At 46.4% G+C, this 19875-nt stretch overlaps 1 protein-coding gene across 1 annotated transcript; it reads left to right on the top strand.

The window, feature by feature from the left end:
• Positions 1-352: 352 nt before the first annotated feature.
• Positions 353-5663, top strand: ACTC1 (actin alpha cardiac muscle 1). Its single transcript, XM_045772425.2, has 7 exons — positions 353-458; positions 1030-1180; positions 2375-2699; positions 3356-3517; positions 3664-3855; positions 4655-4836; positions 5338-5663. Exons 2-7 carry the CDS (start codon positions 1052-1054, stop codon positions 5479-5481), a joined length of 1134 nt encoding a protein of 377 aa, XP_045628381.1. The 5' UTR covers positions 353-458; positions 1030-1051; the 3' UTR covers positions 5482-5663.
• Positions 5664-19875: the final 14212 nt, after the last annotated feature.

The following is a 19875-nucleotide window of genomic DNA, read 5'->3' as shown; positions in this document are numbered from 1 at the left end:
GGGCAGAGGGCCAAGCCTTCCGGCTTGTATGTGGCTTATTGTCTTACGCTGGCGGGGCTGCGAGGAACAAACCCACAGCACACCCAGGGTGCACCTCCATCCAAGAAGGGGGAGGAGGTGAGCTGGCGTCACTTAGTCTTCCCCTGCCCCCTACCCTTCGCCGCCTGCCCCCCCTAGCTCCCTATTTGGCCATCCCCCTGGTTGCCCCCTCCCCTTCCTTACATGGTCTGGGAGCCCCCTGGCTGATCCTCTCCCCTGCCCTTGGCTCCATGAATGGCCTCGGCGCTCCTCAATGGTGCGAAGGCGACCAAATAAGGCAAGGTGGCAGACCAGGCCCCCCACCCCTGCCCCCGGCCGCTGCAACTGACCCCGTCCATCAGCGCACTATAAAGCGGCGCGCCCCGCGCCGGGCACCCAGCGCCTGCCGCCCGAGCCGAGCCGAGCCCGACCCGCGGACGGTGAGTCAGCGCCCGCCCAGCCCGCCCGAGCCCGTGGCCCCCCCAGCCGGCCGCGCCGCCACTTTTTTTTTTCTTTCTTTTCTTTTTTTTTTTTTTTTTTTTTTTGAGGAGACCACACTTTCCGACGTAGTTCTCACTTGTTTGGTCCTGGGTGGTGACAGAAGAGGGGCGCGCAGATCGCGTGCCCTGCGGCCCCCCGCCCCGGGCATCTGGGGTCCCTGCTCTCGTGCGCGTTTCCCTCCAGCTGGGGCTTGGCCGGGGGGTGTGGGTGGGGCCCCAGTGGGGCTCTCAGTGTGTGGGAAGGCAAAGCTGTGAAGGGCTGGGGAGGACTTGCGAAGGGGTGACGGCACGTCCTTGCTCCCGGGGCAGAGGGTGACTCCTTCTCCACGCACGTCCGCCTCGGTGTCCGCAGCCTCTTCCCAGCCCGCCTCTGCTGCCCGGAGGGGAAGGGGACGGCGGGCGCTCCCTCCGCCGCCCCAACCCTCCTCCCCTGCTCCGGCCCTTCCTCGGGGCGCGGGGGGCAGCGCCACCGCGGGCACTGAGCGCCGGCCGCCCCGCTCTCCATCTGCAGACCCCGCCGAAGCTGTGCCAGGATGTGCGACGACGAGGAGACCACCGCTCTGGTGTGCGACAACGGCTCCGGGCTAGTGAAGGCCGGCTTCGCGGGGGATGACGCGCCCCGGGCCGTCTTCCCCTCCATCGTGGGCCGCCCGCGCCACCAGGTAAGCTTCCCGCCCGCCTGGCCTGCTCTGTCTGGCCGGGGCCAGTCCCGGGCCCGCTCTCGCCCTGCCTGCCAGCTCCTCAGTCCAGCCGTCCAGGGAACGTCTCACCTGACCCTCCTGTCCCGTGAACTGCTCAGGTCAAATAAGGAAAGGATGGATTGGCTGAAATCCAAGCCCGGAGGAGCAATACTCACAGCACCGGCAACATACCGCCAACCACCTACACTCGTCCCCCTTCCACTTGCAGGGACGCGGCCCGCCAAGCGTCCCACTGCCTGAGAAAAGCCAGCAGCTTCTCTCCTGCGCCCCTGCCCTACATTTTTAGTACTCAGCGTCTTCTCTGCCCCTTACACACTTCAGTTTCTAACTTGGTGGCCCTTGTCAGTCCCCCCCAAGACTTGTAACAATATAACTTCTCTCAACCAACCAGGACCCAGCCCACATTCCTCGCTCTCCTTCACAGCCGGCTCACTGGGCTCCCGAAGGATGTAAACCTATCTGCTTCCGGGCTGTTGCTTTTTTAGAAGCCAGGCGTGACAGCAGCAGCAAGTGCCATGGTGATCAGTAGTGACATACCGCCTTGTTTATTAAAGGAGATGCCATGCTCTCTGGCTCTGCCAGACGCCCTGCCAGACAGGCTGCCAGGGAGGAGAGCCGGGCCCGTCGGTGCTGGTGGCTGACGGGTATCGCAGGACAGCGCTGGGCCGGCTGGATTTCAGGATTCACTCTGCAGTGATAGTGGCGTAGCAGCCCATCTTTTTATGTTCAACTTGGTGAACGTCAAAATCTTTTCTTAGGAGAAATACAATGTGTCGTTAATTCAGTCATTCCGCAGTGTAGTCATTTATATCCTGGTTGGCATGGGTGATGAACTTAATAACTTAATGAAGGCGTTACGGTATTTTTAAAATGAGGCGAGGCTGTACTTCTTTGGTGAAGTACCTTCATCCCCCTCTCCCCAGTTATATCCTAAAGAACTGTAACTGGGGCGTGTGTGTTGGGGTGGGGGTTAGGGGGAAGGTACTAGATTGATTTTAAATGATATTTCTAAATTGGGGTAAATTTCTATTTTTTATTATTTCTAGTATTTATGAGATGTTCCTTGACTTGGGCAGTTAGATGTAAATTTATAAGACATCAGTTGTATTCCTAAAATAGTGGAAGCTTGATTTCCCCATCTTTTTCTTCTTCTAGGGAGTCATGGTGGGTATGGGTCAGAAGGACTCCTACGTAGGTGATGAGGCCCAGAGCAAGCGAGGTATCCTGACTCTCAAGTACCCAATTGAGCATGGCATCATCACCAACTGGGATGACATGGAGAAGATCTGGCACCATACCTTCTACAATGAGCTCCGTGTGGCCCCTGAGGAGCACCCCACTCTGCTCACGGAGGCCCCACTGAACCCTAAGGCCAACCGCGAGAAGATGACCCAGATCATGTTTGAGACCTTCAACGTCCCTGCCATGTATGTGGCCATCCAGGCGGTGCTGTCCCTGTATGCTTCTGGCCGTACCACAGGTATGTCTGGGCTGTGGAGACGGTCACTGATTCACCACGTTCCCAACTCACTGACCTTGCTATGAATCAGCTTCCCTCACGCTCCCTGGGAGGGTGTCCCTGAGAAGAGAGGGAGGTAACAGTACTTTCAGATCACATGCATTTCTACGAGTTGAAAGCACATGGAGTCAGAGCCTTTCCTTTCCCAAAGTATGTGATGCCACATATTAAGGCTGCCCATGACGTATGCATCTGGCATGTAGCTGTTGCTGGTATGTGTTCCGTACCAACACAGCCCCTGGGCACACGTCCCCAAGGAGAACCGACATTCCCTACAGGGTCTGAGTCAAAAAAGAACGTGTGCAAGTTAGATGGGGGGAAAGGAACACACGCGTGGATGCTCCCATAATGTGTTAATGGCTGGTAAAAGGGATGGTCATTTGAAAGTGTCCTGGGGACATTTTTCTACCACAATATTTGAAAGGGCGAGCTGTTGCTGGGTTCAGATTTAGCCCTCGTTCTGCTCATTTTATTCTTTGTGTGTGAGGAATCTAATTTGATCTGGATCCATGCCCAGTGTGAGTATCTGTTAGCCAAGATTGGAAGTGGGCTTTGACACAACTAAAGCGGTGGTGTCCTCAGGGATTTGCTTTGCTCCTGTCTGTTTCTCCCGACAGGCATTGTTCTGGATTCGGGGGATGGTGTAACTCACAACGTTCCCATCTACGAGGGCTACGCTTTGCCCCATGCCATCATGCGTCTGGATCTAGCTGGTCGGGACCTCACTGACTACCTCATGAAGATCCTCACTGAGCGTGGCTACTCCTTCGTCACCACCGGTGAGTGTGTGTGTGTGTGTGTGTGTGTGTGTGTGTGTCTGCTACAGCATCGTGTCCGCTTTCTCCCTCCACCAGAGAATCTACCTACCCGCACACAGTTGACTTCATTCTTCAGAGCTTGACTCTGCTACCCTTTGTGTCTGCAGCTGAACGTGAAATTGTCCGTGACATTAAAGAGAAGCTGTGCTATGTCGCCCTGGATTTCGAGAATGAAATGGCCACAGCTGCCTCTTCCTCCTCCCTGGAGAAGAGCTACGAGCTGCCCGACGGCCAAGTCATCACTATCGGCAACGAGCGCTTTCGCTGCCCTGAGACACTATTCCAGCCCTCCTTCATCGGTGAGTGGTAGGGGCTGGCACAGGGTCACAGCTCTTCCTTGGAAATCTAGGGGTCCCCAGAGTAAAATCGATCGCCGTCAAGAAGGATTAAGGAGCCCTTGATTTACAAGAAGCCATAGCTTAGAGCCCCACACAGCTCAGCCTCAGATCCTGACGGCTCATTAAAGGGACGGCCATCCTGCTCTGTCGCAGTGATATGCTACAGGATGACACGCTGACTTCACGTCAAAATAAAGGAGGAGACAGAATAGTAAGTGAATAATCTGTGTCTGCAGGGAAGGAATGATTACTCAGAAGCTGACTTATTCCAGGAAGTCCATCAGCCAGCAGCTGCACTTGGTCTGAACTTGCTCATCATTAAGTGCAACCATAATCATACTCGCGGTATAACCGGACCCTTGTATTTTACCAAACATCTTGCCACGGGAATGATTTCTAAGAGGAAGCTCGTCAGGATCTGATTTTCGCCCATGAATAAAAATTGCATTGATCTAACCCTAATGCGCGTCTCACCCTTTCCAGCATAGCTGCATACATCTGATGCGTGTTTTCAAGCGTTCGCTCCAAACAGGTGCTAAACACAGTGGTTTGTGTCTTGACAGTCTGTTGGGGATTAACTGTCAGCACTGTTAGAGACACCTGTTCCACAAACGCCTTGCAGTATATCTTAAAGAAGAACATATGTTTCAGAGACAAATGGGCGACAGTTTATCAACACAAAGGAGTCCTGTTTTCTTCCCTCCACCCAGGGCCCCTGGCCCGAGTGCACTGTGATTTTTTTTTTTTAACTTATTTCTAGGTATGGAATCTGCTGGCATCCATGAAACCACTTATAATAGCATCATGAAGTGTGACATTGATATCCGCAAGGACCTGTACGCCAACAATGTCCTATCTGGAGGGACCACCATGTACCCTGGTATTGCCGATCGCATGCAAAAGGAAATCACTGCGCTGGCTCCCAGCACCATGAAGATCAAGGTAAAGAACCCCTGTGGGTGGGAGAGGCAAGGCGGGTCTTAGGATTGCATGCAGAACTCACACTTTGCTTCCCATCTCCTATACACTTTACCTCTTAGCTTTTCTAGCACTTTTCCCAAGATAGGAGACTTTAAAAACATTTTCAAGCAGTGGATAATAATAGATCTTGGAAGAAAAAAAAATACCCTAAATCTTTGAACACATTTTAAAAGTCTCCAACTTTTGGGCTAGCCTCCATCACGCATTTAGCTCGTTGCTGCATTATACTCTAGTTCAGAGAAGTGGGACAATTCTACTTTGTAGAGCCTTTGATAATGGATAGGCTGAGCCAGAAGAAAGTGCATAAAACTTGATTCCGCCATCTAAATTTTTGGTGTGAAATATTGCACGTTACAATGAGTTCCTAGCTCACATTTTTTTCTGTGCGTCTCTCCAGCATGTTGCTTGATCTGTTGCCTGGTGCGTCAGAGTTCACCGGAAGCTTCTGTTTTCTTTCCGCAGATTATCGCTCCCCCCGAGCGTAAGTACTCTGTCTGGATTGGGGGCTCCATCCTGGCCTCCCTGTCCACCTTCCAGCAGATGTGGATCAGCAAGCAAGAGTATGATGAGGCAGGCCCATCCATCGTCCACCGCAAATGCTTCTAAGGTGCCTTCTCTCTTAGTCTACGTTCAGGATGACAGTGTTACGCTCCTTGGAGTCTCCCGAGCCACCCTCCCTTATCTCTCATCAATCATTGTACAGTTTATTTACACATGTGCAGTTTATTTGTGCTTCTACTATTTATTGCTTTATAAATAAACCAAACCAGGACTTGCAACGTACAAAAGTCTCTCTTCTTTCTTTTCCTGGGAGGCATGGGGTGGGGTCAGTGTAGGCTTACTTCAGTCTGTGAATGCACATACCCGTGGTGTTGCCCCCCAGAGCACTATAATATCACAGTACCCCAAAGTTTGTCAGATGAATTGGCATGACATTTAGCTGAGAGTTACCGCACTAAATACCAACTTTACACTTTGGGATAGAACCACGAATCTATGTCATACCTGAAAAGTAGATTAGCTTTAACTTCACATAATCGAGACACGAAATCGGGTTTCACAATGCCTTGGGGATTAGTTACTGTGAATGACAGTGAAAGTTGTAGCATATGTTCCAGTTGTTTTCATAACTTTGTAGAAACCACAAATATATTAATAATGAGAAAGTCAAAGATCATTTTAAATGGATTAGCTTAAATTCTCAATTCTAGACTCCTCAGTTGTCTTCATGAGGGCTATGCATGTTCGTGGTGAAACGTGGAGGCCGGCTGACCGTTAGGTCCAACCATGTCCCATTCCGAATACTCCCGAAACAGATCAAGACCATTGTGCCTATTCGAAATAAATGTGAGGAAACAGACGCCAGATCCTTTTGCCTCATCAGTAACTAACTTGTGGGACAGAGGTCTTCGGACTCTTCATACCTTTGAAATCTTGGACCTTGGAATTGAGTGCAGTGAAGGCTATGAAATCTGGCGAGAGGTGAAGGGGAGTGGGAAGCCACAATATCCCCTTTATTCCATGCTGGACTTTCCACAAAGCATGCTGTGGGGCTCCTGGGGGCAGCATCTAAAAGAATTGGTCGTGCTCTGTCCTTGAGGGACTCACATACACTACACATAAACTCCCAATGTGTTTGGTCTAGGAAGCTTCAAGGAGATGAACATGGGTCTGGGTCTTGAAGAACAGTGAAGAATTACAGAGGTGAGAAGAGCGGGCAGGAAATTACAGCAGAAGGAAATGAGGCAGAAGCCAGTAAACAAGGCACAGGGCAGGCTGGAAGGAGCTGATGACTTAGGAAATCGAGTTGGGAAGGTAAATTTCCACCTGATTGCGGAAGCTCTAAAATTTTTCATTTTCAAGTTAATTGTTCATGAACCGTTGGGGCATTTGAATAGATGTGATTAAACTTTTATCTGTTGATGAGGGAATCAAGACAGAAAGATGAAGCAAGTGGTGCAATGTTTCACAGCTTGTGGGATACCCAAGATACGAAGCCGGATTTTCTGACATTTAATATAATGGCACTTCTCAAACCATCTTTAGTCCTAAAACTTTAGTCTTAAACTATACTCATAAAATGATAAACATAAACATATAGACATAAAGCTTTAGTCACGGTCTTAGCGCATTTTATCACATACCCTTCTGGGAGTCTGGGTTCAAATTTTTGAGTATTTGGGGCTTATCAGACATCTTTAGAAAAGTTGCCAATGTCATTATTCAAGGTCACAATTGTGTCTTTATATTATTCATTCCAAAAATATCTCTTGATCCCTGACTCTGGGCCAAGCACAGTAGTAGATGCTTGGAATTGAGTGCAGCGAAGGCTATGAAATCTGGCGAGAGACGAAGGGAAGTGGGAAGCCACAATATGCCCTTATATCATGTTATAATGATAACAGAGATGGATCCAAGCACATTTTCTGTGCTTAAGGAGTTCAGAGTTCAGAGCTCCATGTTCAGCATAGCTGAATAGAAGTCCTTCTCTGCATTAAGCATTAAATAATAAGTAACCTTGGTGACATTTGCTCCCCACTCCTACCCCCACCCCCAGTTGTACCCTATAGCACAGACAGATCGGCTTAAAAGCTAGGTATCAGCCAAGGAGACGGATTTGGGGCATATATGAGGAGATATGATTTTGCCAGTCTCTGTGTCCCTTTCATCTCTCAAATTGAGTACATAAGTATTATGAATTTAATCCTTGGAATAGCATAAATACTTCAACTTTAGACAACGGACTGAGCTATCACCTATGGTTCTTTCCACGTAGGATTGGAAAGGGAATAGGTATTGTTATTTCCGTTTAAGAGTAGAAGCTTTGGGAATTCTACATATATGTAGAAGTGATACGCACCAGGGGCGCCTGGGTGGCACAGCGGTTAAGCGCCCCACATCAGGCTCTTCCACTATGAGCCTGCTTCTTCCTCTCCCACTCCCCCTGCTTGTGTTCCCTCTCTCGCTGGCTGTCTCTATCTCTGTCAAATAAATAAATAAAATCTTTAAAAAAAAAAAAAAAGAAGAAGTGATACGCACCAGACCTTGTTGAATTCTGAAGTTTCCTCATTTCTGCATGGTGATGGGGTGTAAAATATTAGAACAGCTAAATATTCTCATAATTGTGCTTAAGGAAGATACTAGGACAACAGAGGTTTTTCTTAAGGCCATCTTCACAAGTGTAAAATATTTGAGGGGTCTTTGGTGAAGGTGCAATGTAAATAACCTGTAGAGATCATGGTACTTCTCAGTTTATAATGAAAAGAGTATTTTTGTTTTGGACTTCCAGCCTCCAGAATTGTGCAAAAATTAATTCCTATTGTTTAAGTCTCCCAGTCTGTGCTATTATGTTACGGTAGCCTGAGCAAACCAGCACAAGATTTTCCCACATGTTGGGCACCATGGCCCAAGATCTATGGTCTACCAACTTATCAGCCTCTGGAACAAAAGAGTGTCTTCCGAAGTGATTCTGAGAAAAATTCCAGGGAAGTCTCAGTCTAGCCAGGCTTGAGGACTGAGTCATACGATCCTCACCATGGGGACTGATCAATATTAAGTAGGGGAGGGGTGATTCTCCAGTGGAAGAGAACAAAATACCCAATGAGCTAGAGCAGGAAGGAAAATATGGCAGCTTGTGCGTGAGGTCTCCAACTTCCAGTCTGAGAGTTTTATTTGATTTAACAGGCCGTGAGAAGGGCTTGAGAAGAGCAATTACTTCGCTCAAACAAAACTAGGAGGTAAGACTGAGAAGCTGTGAAGGGTGGTATATGTGACTGGCCCAGGGACCCAGGAACCCAACAATCTCTCAATGACCATATTAGCCAGGTGTTTAAGAAGAAATAAGTCAGATTCACTTTGTGATTAACATGATATAAATGCTATAAATATTTCCTAGTAACTGATAGGAAATTTTGAGTCTTTTAGGTCAAAACCAGCAAAGATTGATAGTCAATTTATGGTTGTTAACTTTAAATAGAGCAAAGAGTAATTTCATTTCAGAAAAAAAATAATAAACCCTGAGTTTATTGAGAAATAACAGAGGAATTGCGATTCGGGACAAGCAAGCCATGGTGAACCATCAGACAGTCCAAAGGGACAAAGGGAAGGTCAGCTTTTATTGGGTTTTAGGAGGAAATCAGGGAGGATTGCTTAGAACAGAAGTTTATTGGAGAAGAACAGGAGTTTGAGGTTGTGGTTTCTCATTGGCTGCACGTGGGGGTTAGTGCGATGCTGCTGGGGCAGGAAGGGGGCTTCCTTCCGTCTCTTAAAAGCAGGAGACAAAATTCCTATGTGAAAAATGTCCTCCCTTGCTGGGGTAAGTCTTATCTTCTTTCTTCCCCAGAAGAAGGCTGCAGAGTGGTACATGCATGAGAGCTCCCCCTTCAGGGCTTCCCAGCTCCATTTTAAATGAGATTTCCTTTATTTATTTTCACAAGGTCTTCAGGGCTCATTATACAAGGAATTTCTCCTTCTGGCAGAGCTTGGCTGTTGCTATGACAACCAAACTCCCATTAGGAAGCTACAGGATAAAAGCTCTTGAAGAGATTGCAAAAGTACACTTTTGGTCACTGGTGAACTCAATGGAATCAGCTCTGTGTGCAATGGACGGATGCGAGCAAGACCGACCAGGCAGATAAAGAGCTTTAGTTCAAGAACGGCTCTCTCAGACCCCGGGGTTCTGGGCCCTCTCCCCTGCTTGACACAGGAGAGCTGAGTCAGGTGAGAGCTAAGCAGGGGTGGTAGGCAGGACCCCCAGCAGTGTCGTTTGCTTATGGCTCTGCATTGTTTCACTGCAGCTTCCATGGGAAGCAAGACTGGGGAGGGGAGACAGAAAGAAAACAGACCCAAGGAAGGTTGCAGTAAAGCTGGATTACAATATGGCATTAGTGGTAGATGAGAAATGGACTCTACAGTCAAGTAAGCAAGGCCTTGGGTCAACAGGTTCACTTGAAGAACTTTGGAAATACTACTGGATAATCACAAGGTAGGCATCATGTAAGGTAGGATATGAGACAGCAGGCATCGCGTAGGAAGTTAAAAGCAAATCTGACCCAGGCACAATAGTGAAATTTTCCCAAGACAACTTTAACTCTAGAATCTACGTTTTGGACTTCTTTTCCAGGGTCTACCACCCAGCGCTGGCTACCCAGGGACATTCTCCCTACCATGCATAGCTTGATGACACTTACTATTACTCACATTCCTCTAGAGAAGAGACCATGCTAATTAACATGTCAGTTACCTAATCTATGTTCCTGGGGGGAAAGTTAGAACATATTTTCCCACTAGAGAACACACCCGTAATTTAACAGTAGTTTTCTGTACATAATTTATCATTATTATCATACTAACCTGAAGGATTGATGTTGCATGAACTTCCAATCAAAAAGATTAAGTTCAGGGGCGTCTGGGTGGCACAGCGGTTAAGCGTCTGCCTTTGGCTCAGTGCGTGATCCCGGCGTTATGGGATCAAGCCCCACATCAGGCTCCTCCGCTATGAGCCTGCTTCTTCCTCTCCCACTCCCCCTGCTTGTGTTCCCTCTCTCGCTGGCTGTCTCTATCTCTGTCGAATAAATAAATAAAATCTTTAAAAAAAAAAAAGATTAAGTTCAAATCCTAGTTTTGCCACTGACTAGTTGAGCATCTTTTAAATAAATAACTTAGCATCTCTGAACCTCAAAACAGAGGGGCTAACTTAAATCATGCTCCCAGGGGCATCTGGGTGACTCAGCCGGTTAAGCGTCTGCCTTCAGCTCAGGTTATGATTCCAGGATCCTGGGATCGAGTCCCACATCAGGCTCTCTGCTCAGTGGGGAGCCTGCTTCTCCCTGTCCTTCTGCCTACCCCTCTGCCCACTTGTGTGCTCTCTCTCTCTAACATATAAATAAATAAATAAAATCTTAAAAAAAAAAAAAAAGATGGGTTTCATAAGCAGCTATGATAGGATGTGCTGTGGGTTGGATGGGGCAGACAAGAAGACGGAGGAACCACTGAAGCTACCCAGGCTGCTGGCTTGACTGGACTATGTGTCTTCAAGAAAATTAAAATTTCAAGGTAATTCAAATGCAGCGCCAGTGCTACCATGGAGAGAAAGCATCACCCAAAGATGGGATTTGCCCTGAGTCTTGGAACGTGTTAAGGGTTTGGAAGAAAGGGAGGGAGACTGAATGAGCAGAGAGTGGTTTGGGTGACATGACAGTGGTGGGGAGATCTGACTGGAGCAGAGAGTATGTGTGGAGAGGCAGCAATCAGGTGGACTGGGATCCAGTAGGATGAGGACTAGGGCATGGGTTCTGGAGACACCAGAGGACAGTGTTCCTGCCGAATAAACACAAGTGATGACAGAATGGCCCTACAAATTTGCTGTGAAGATGAAATGGGATAAAGTCGATACTAGCTCAGGCCTTGACACATAGTAGGACCTTAATTAGTACTCTATAATCATTGTTATCAAAATTTTTACACTTACATATACTTATTTACATATGATATATGTAATATATATAATACGTCATACACACGTGCGTGAATGTGTGTGTGTGCACATGTAAGAACTGAAAGACAAGTAATGAAATTTGGACTTGTTATGAGAGAATATGTGTTCTCTGCTGATGTGTTTCCTGGGAAATGATCCACTGAATAATATTTAAAGAAGGTGAACTCTGGCATTTGGATGCAGAACAGTCTCGTGAGCAGAGATCTTTGCTGAATGACTCAATAGTCCAAGAGCAAGTAGAGAATTCAGGGAGCACATACTCCAAAGGCTGAGAAAGTAAAGCTATACTCCCCTTCACCTGCCAAAGGAGAGATGGACCTAAATAACTTCAGAACTTCAGGACATAGAGTTCACAGATTCAATTAATAATCACATGGCCTTACATTACAGGGCCTTAAAAAAAAAATCTAAATTGGCTTCCTGAATTCTCATGTAGGAAGCCCTTCTTGTAGCACATGGAGCCTCCTCTCAAGTTGAAGCAACTTATTTTAAATCTGTTTAAATCTTACTGTAAAGGGTAGCCATATTCTCTTTTATACCCACTACTCTGGAGTGTCAATTCCATTGTGTTATAATAACTAGTTGGATTTTAATACATAAAAGGGAGCTCCGTCACTGAAATATAGTATGAGGATTCCAGTTTTTAAAAAGAAAACCGTAGGTTGGTAGGGATGAGAGTTTCAGCAGGAAGAACTTGATGAGTGTTTACGCCAAATATAAATCTTAATAGGGAGGATATAAAATATAAAATATATATCTAAACTCTTAAGAGGAAGAAGCACGATACAAGGAATTGAAAATCTACTACAATACTCACATGTTGAATTGAAGCCTCCATCAGCCTGGGTCCCCACAGGATTAGAATGAGCAGTGCCTCCCACGGACACAAAGCATAAATGAGAAATGCACTGTTACGCTAACTGTGAGCTTGTTTGTTACCACTGCATAACCTAGCCTATTCTGACTGTTAGCGCCAGCTTCCAGCATTCACCTCCCCAGGACCTCACTTGTCTCTAGGGCTCGGAGGCGATTTTATGTCAGCTGAATAGTACATTTAAAATAATAACTGTTATCCAGGATTTTTGTTATTTCACATGGGACAGTTGTTCAGGGTGTCCACTCTATCAGAAACAGAAGTCTGGTATCAGGTAATTTTATTCAGTTTTGGGGGGAAGTTGTTTGTCTCTGGCATATGAACGAATTCAAAGACCTATCTGAAGTTACGTCTTGTTGGTCCAACACGTGGGCACCATGCTACAGAAGTGAAAAGGAAGGGTCTCATCTGGGTTACCTTGCTTCAGTCTGTGTCCAAAGTTTACACCCAAACCTGCCTCATCATTGAATTAGATTATCTTCTTTTCTTTAACAGAAGCTCCGAGATATAATTCACATACCATACGACTCAGTTGTTTAGAGTATACGATTTAATTGGTTTTTAATATATTCACAGACAGATGCAGCCATCACCACAGTCAATTTTAGGACATTTTTATCATCTTAAACAGAAACTCCATACCCTTTAGCTCTTATTCCTGTGTACCCACATCTAGAAGGACTGGTGAGATGATCCAGTTGCATATGCGTTCTCTCTATGGAAGAGTAAAATTATGACCTCGTCTTGAGAAAGTCCTCTATTGCAAGAAAATAAGGGAAACCATCAGGGCTTTTGCTCATGGGATTTCTTCCACATGGGCCTCTTTCCTCCTTATGTCCAAGAACACCCCCTGCACACAGAAGACTCCTGGAGACACTCGTTTAAGTTGGACTCTTGCTTTGCCTCCACCCTTGGCTCATTTCCTTCATATCTCGTATTATGTAATCTTTTGTTTTAACTTTATTGAGCTGTAGTTTATATACAATAACACACGTCCGTTTTACACAAGCAATTCAACGAGTTGACAAACGTGTGTACCCAGTAACCAGCACCCCAATCAAAATATAGCACACATTCCACCAACCCCCCAACTCCCTCCTGTTCCTCCAAATTCAGGTCTCTCCACCTCAACCCCAGGCAACCCTTTCCATCACTATAGATTAGTTTTGTCTGTTCTTGAATTTTGTACTAATCATAATTTATATTGTTAGCTTACTTATTTCTTTTGTCTCTACTCTTAGACTTTTTTAAAAAACCATTATTTTCTGGGGCGCCTGGGTAGCGCAGCAGTTAGGCGTCTGCCTTCGGCCCAGGGCGTGATCCCGGCGTTATGGGATCGAGCCCCACATCAGGCTCCTCCGCTGGGAGCCTGCTTCTTCCTCTCCCACTCCCCCTGCTTGTGTTCCCTCTCTCGCTGGCTGTCTCTATCTCTGTCAAATAAATAAATAAAATCTTTTAAAAAATAAATAAATAAAAACCATTATTTTCTAGCACAGAGCCAGATGGTGTCCGAAGGAATGAATCCCAAATCATTCTATTTATCAACTTAAATTTTTTAGAAAATTGAAGCATTTAAATATTTGACGGTAACAGTGAGGACTCTTCTGTGAGGGCTAGCAAACAGGAGTCCCTGGTTCACCTCTTTTGCTTTCTGGCCCTCCCTGTGCTCCCCTTTTTCATCACAACAATGTCAAAAGTAGCCAAGTGGGTGGGGGGAGAAAGCTGTGTAGAAGTCACAATCTTCTGCCTTTGGGCAAAATGTGTTATCATTTTGAATGAAAGGGTAGGAACAGCCTCATTCGTTTGTAAGGTTTTGTTTGAGCTTTTGACTTTGTCAATGAAGACTGTTCTCAGGGCTTCTTACAAACCCACCCATGCCTTTGACAACAGAATCTGAGATGAATTCAAACCACATCTCTACTGAAAATACATTCAAGATTGGTGTCCTACCAGCAATGTCATGGCAGCTCTGTTACTTTTTCACAAAATATTCCTTAAAACCCTGCCTACCCTAAGGGGGAGAGTCAGAGATTTTTTTTAAGACTTACTATTTATTTGAAAGAGAGTGAGAGAGTGAGCAGGGAGGAGGGGCAGAGGGAGAGAGAGTTCGCAAGCAGACTCCCCTCTGAGTGAAGCCAGACGTTCAGTCCCAGGACCCTGAGATCATGACCTGAGCCAAAATCAGGAGTCGGATGCTATGCTACTGAGCCACCCAGGGGCCCCAATTTTGGACAAAATATTTCTGTTACTGTAATATAATCAAACCTGGAAGCACATACCTATGAACTGGCACCTCTCATTCATGCACAGGGGAGGCTGGGGTCACACTGGGCATCTCTACCTCACCAACGGAGGAGCTGAGGGACAGAGACCCCTTCATGCGGTGCTCTTCCTTGCTTCTTCACACGCATCTACTGCAGGCAGTACGTGCACCCCCTTCGGCCGAAGTTCTAAATCTCTTTCTCTGGCAACTATCTAGGACACACGAGAATTAACTACTCATGTAGATTACGGGGCCCCAGCCCTCATTAACCTTAATATTGAAAGAAATACAGCTTTTGCGGCAGGGGAAGTGCAAACTGCGATATTGGCATGAGAGAGGAAATGGACTTTTTAGGAGGTAATTTATCCAATGCAAATGTTTGTTTCCCGTCAGTGAACATTTCCCATATATAATACCCCTGGATTTGTGGGCCCCATTATAAAGCGTTATAAAAGTGTATCCCTAGGCTTATTTTTTTTTAATTTTTTTTAAAGATTTTATTTATTTATTTGACAGAGAGAGACAGCCAGCAGTGAGAGAGGGAACACAAGCAGGGGGAGTGGGAGAGGAAGAAGCAGGCTCCCAGCAGAGGAGCCTGATGTGGGGCTCGATCCCATAACACCGGGACCACGCCCTGAGCCGAAGGCAGACGCTTAACGACTGCGCTACCCAGGCGCCCCCCTAGGCTTATTTTTTTAAATGGTAGACCAAGGTGCTGTCTCCTCCATATGTTCTTGATGTCCTTTGAATTAATGACTGTCCTGGCGTTCTTGTCCTCTGCAGCAGGCACTCGGTTGCTATTTGCTGAAGAACTGAACAGCTGGCACTTTATTCTTAAACACTGAAGTCAAATGTAGCCTAGACTTCCTTTTTTCCAGACAGAGCCTCTCTGTCTGTCCCCTGCTTGCCAGGCCTGACCTGTACTTAAATAGTTAAGTCCTCATCCCTTCTCTTTGGAAGATGTTGCTTTTGTCAGTGACACTGAGTTTGGGGGGACAGTCACCATGTGTGGGGATCAGAAGGGGGGGAGACAGGACAGGATATAAATTCATAACCCTAGCAAATTAGAAAAATGCTTGAGGACTGGCTTGTGTCTTGGAGAAGACAGACACAGGAGACGAGTGGGGAAGAAGCAGCCCAGGCCATGAGGGCTGATTGGCAGTACAAATTCTAGAAGCCAATAAACCCACATAAGGGGGCACCTGGGTGGCTCAGTCGGTTAAGCATCTGGCCTTCAGCTCAGGTCATGATCCTGGGGTCCTGGGATCGAGCCCCCCATCGGGCTCCCTTGCTCAATGGAGAGTCTTCTTCTCCCTCTCCTCCCTGCTTACGCTCTCTCTCGCTATCTCTGTCTCTCTTTCTCTTAAATGAACAAATAAAATCCAAATATATAAATAAATAAACCCACGTAAGAAAAATCGGGCAACTGGGCCATGTACACAGAAGTGGTAGCTTATGAAACTCTCATTTTGCTAAGCCTCGATGACACCCCCTTGCCAGACCAGGGTCAGACTTTTCCAAGAAGGCCAGGCAAATATCCGTAAGTTCTCGTTCCCTTCCATTCCTCCCCAAATAGTCATTACTCTTCTCTTGGGTCAGGCCAGCAGGCAAGTATTGGGTTGTCCACCAGAACGATTTGATGGTGCTTGGAACTGTGTTTTTCAAACTGTAAGTCACGAGCCCTTAAACGAGTCTGGAAAGTAGTTGAGTAGCTTCCAGCCAACATTCAAAAAAGAGTAACCAAGCAGGGCAGAAAATAGAAAACATCAGAGTATACTGTTTATAATGAGGGTAAATACTGTCTGTTTTAGCCTATATGTGTATACAATAGGTTGCAACATAAATGGGGGGTTTTTTGTTTTGTTTTTTGTGGGGCTTTTTGCGGATCATGGTGGAAAAAAAGTTTGAAAATTACTGGTTTAGAACTCCCAATTTTCAGATATTCTTTTAAAAAACCATATTATTAGAAAATTTTCAAATATCCATAAAAGTAGTGACCATAGTAAAAGGAACCCTATTGCATCCTCACCCGGTTTCCAAACTGTCTTTTGTAGATAGTACTATCCTATTCATTTCCTTCAGGAATTTATTTTTATTTCTTTGTTCCATCTTACCAAATGCAGGGAAGATTTCAGGCAGAATTGAAGTAATCCTTCCTGATAGATGAAATTGTGACTATTTCAGTTGAGAACCTTCTTGAGAGGCCTCAGGAAACCTCTGGGAAAAACAAGTTTGGAAGGAGAACGGAGGCATACCTCACAGATGCTGCTCGTACCAGCACTATGCCTTTTCTGGAAGAGGCAGTCATGTCATGTGGTTTAGTTCTAAGTTCCCTTCCCCCATTCCCTTTTCGCCTCATCCCCCTTTAGAGAACACGGAAGGATAGAGCTGGGTGGACCCCGAGAACTTCTAGTCCAAACTTCTGTTTCACAGATGATGAAACTGAACTCTAGGGGTGAGGACTGAGGTACCCAAGAGAGCCTCTCTTGTCCTGCTGTCTGTCACAGCCCCCACAGGAACCTGGCATTGGGGTCACAGACAGAAAACCAGGATACAAAGAAGTCAAGCATCTTACCCAGGGCCTCTGACAATATCATTAGTGAATGAGGAATAAACACGAGGCCTTCTCCTTCCCTCTCAGTACTTTACTTCTTAGGATTCGCCCAAGTCAGTCAACATTTCGACGGAGTATGTGTGTGGCAGGAGGGATGGACCAGGACAGGGGAGTCGCCAATTTCCCTTGTGGTCTTCTCCCTTTCTCCAAGGCCACTTCAGGCAGACAAAGGTGGCCCTGCTGCATTATCAATATTGTCCCATGGACTTCTGGAGGCTTTTCCTGCTCCGCTAGACCACGCGGCCCAGCACGTTCCCAAGGCTGCCTCTAGGTGGTTTCCGATGTTACGTACAGGACTTGGCCATCCCTTCACAAACTCCAGCTCCAAATGCAGTGTGGAATCTGAACTAGGGACTGAGCTCCTGTGGAGAAAAATTAAACTGAATTAAATGTAGACCTTATAAGTAGAAGAAATCATTTGTGCCCCTATGTAAGGAGACACTGCATATAGGGCTGAAGACTAGTATAGAGCACGTATTTAGTGACCGGTAGCCATTTCAAACCTTCTGCCTTAAGCTTCCGAATAATTACTCCTACTGTTCTCTCCAACACTTTTTTTTGTCCTTCCTGACTTGCCCCTGCCAGCTTCAAAAAGAAAAGATAGGGGCGCCTGGGTGGCTCAGTCGGTTAAGCGGTTGCCTTCAGCTCAGGTCATGATCTCAGGGTCCTGGGATTGAGCCCCACATGGGGCTTCCTGCTGAGTGGGGAGCCTGCTTCTCCCTCTCCTCCCTGCTTGTGCTCTCTCTCACTCTCTCTCTTTCTCTCTGTCCCAAATAAGTAAATAAAATCTTAAAAAAAAACAAGATAAGCCAGAGACTGAAAATCCCTCAATTTCTAACAGCAAAAGTGCAAATTTAAGTCTATCCATTAGAAACAACCCGGCCTCAACCCAACATTCCATTGGATACTGTTCTCTTTCTCTTTTCCATAGTCAAACCCCTCGAAAGGGCTGCCTCCTTTTCCTTAGTGCCCACTCATTTCTCAGACCACTCCAACCTGTCACTTCACCCCACTGACACAGCTCTTGTGAAGTCTCTGATGACCTCCATGGTATCTCGTCCAGAGAGCCTTTTTCAATCCACATCACAACTGAGGACGGCCTCTTGTTGAAAGAGCTTCTTTCCTGGCTCCATTCTTGGTTTTCCTCCAACTTGTAGCTTTTCCGTACCCTTTGCAGGTTCACCTTCCACGTACCAGCCAGAACGGAACTTGTCCGGCCAATGTCTTAGGCCATCTTCCCATGCCACGGTGTCTCCCTAAGTTACTCTACCCATGTCCCTAAGGATTGATTCCCACCTTCCTATTTGAAACATTTATATGCAACTACCTCCTTGAATCTCTACTTGGGTCTCAAAGGCACTTTCAATTCAACATGTCCAAAAGCAACCTCCAAACCTGGTCTTATTCTCATCTCTCTGAAATGGCGAGAGTCCACACAGGGATGCCAGGGACTCATCTTTGCACCTCTTTCTGCCTTACTTCTCATTGTCAATCTGTCAGCCAGTCCTTTTGAATGTTCTTCTAAAAATCTCTTGATTCTGGTGGAATGAATTTCACCTCCACCTCCTCCGTTTCCTCACAGTCCCAGTCTCACCCGACACTACAGTAACTCCCACACATCTTCTCCTATTCCCCCATCCTCCCTCTACACGGAATTCAATCTTGCAATGATTAATCTCCCCCTACCAAATAAAACCTTTCAGTGACTTTCTGCTGCTTTAAAGACCAAGCCCTTCAGCAGCCTGGAAGACCAAAATGGCCTGGCCCTCTCTTCTTGTCCAACCCCCTTCTTGGTCCCCTTCCCCAACTGTAGCCCTACTGCTTATATATGTCTACTCCCACTGCCAGGGTTTTGCATATGGTAGCCTCTCCATTTACAGTGCTAACTTCCTCCCCACTCCTGTACTCCCCCACCACCCTCCTTGAACTTCCCACAGATATAACTTATGTCTTTGAGAATAATTATTTGATTAACATCTGCCTTCCCTTCAGACCATTAGTTCTGGGAGGACAGGAAACCTGTCTGTTTCTGCTCATTGCATCATCTTCAACACTTAGCATTAGGCTTGCCTTGCAGGTGTTTAAATTTTTTTTCAGACAAAGGAAAATTTTTTTTCAGTACCAAGTTCCTTTGCACTCTTCCTCAGCCCCCTTCTCCGGTTTTTGTGTTTTGTTTTTTTTTTTTTTCCATTCTCCTGAAACTGGTATCTGTTCTTCTGATCCATGATTCTGTGTTTTTGTTTATTTGTTTGTTTGTTTGTTTGTTTGTTTGTTTGTTTTGAGTGGGGGGCAGGGTGTGCAGGTGCAGGGAGGGGCAGAGGGAAAGGAGAAAAAGAATCTTAAGCAGGCTCCACCCTCAGTGTGGAGCCTTACTTGGGCTCCATCTCACGACTCTGAGATCATGACCTGAGCCAAAATCAAGAACTGGACGCTTAACGTCTGCCTTTGGCTCAGGGCGTGATCCCGGCGATCTGGGATCAAGCCCCACATCAGGCTCTTCTGCTATGAGCCTGCTTCTTTCTCTCCCACTCCCCCTGCTTGTGTTCCCTCTCTCGCTGGCTGTCTCTATCTCTGTCGAATAAATAAATAAAATCTTTAAAAAAAAAAAAAAGAATTGGACGCTTAACTGACTGAGCCACCCAGGCTCCCCTGATTCTGTGATTTTTACGCATTTCCCAAATATCTATATATCTGCTAAATATCCCTGTAGAAAACATAGGCTACGGTTTCCTGTGCTTAACATTTATACAAAC

Source organism: Ursus americanus, chromosome 36 (assembly GCF_024610735.1).
Source record: "Ursus americanus isolate L20-20 chromosome 36, mUrsAme1.1.p, whole genome shotgun sequence".
Lineage (NCBI taxonomy): Eukaryota > Metazoa > Chordata > Mammalia > Carnivora > Ursidae > Ursus > Ursus americanus.
Note: the sequence above shows the minus strand (reverse complement) of the source record. Positions and strands in the feature narration are given on the sequence as shown.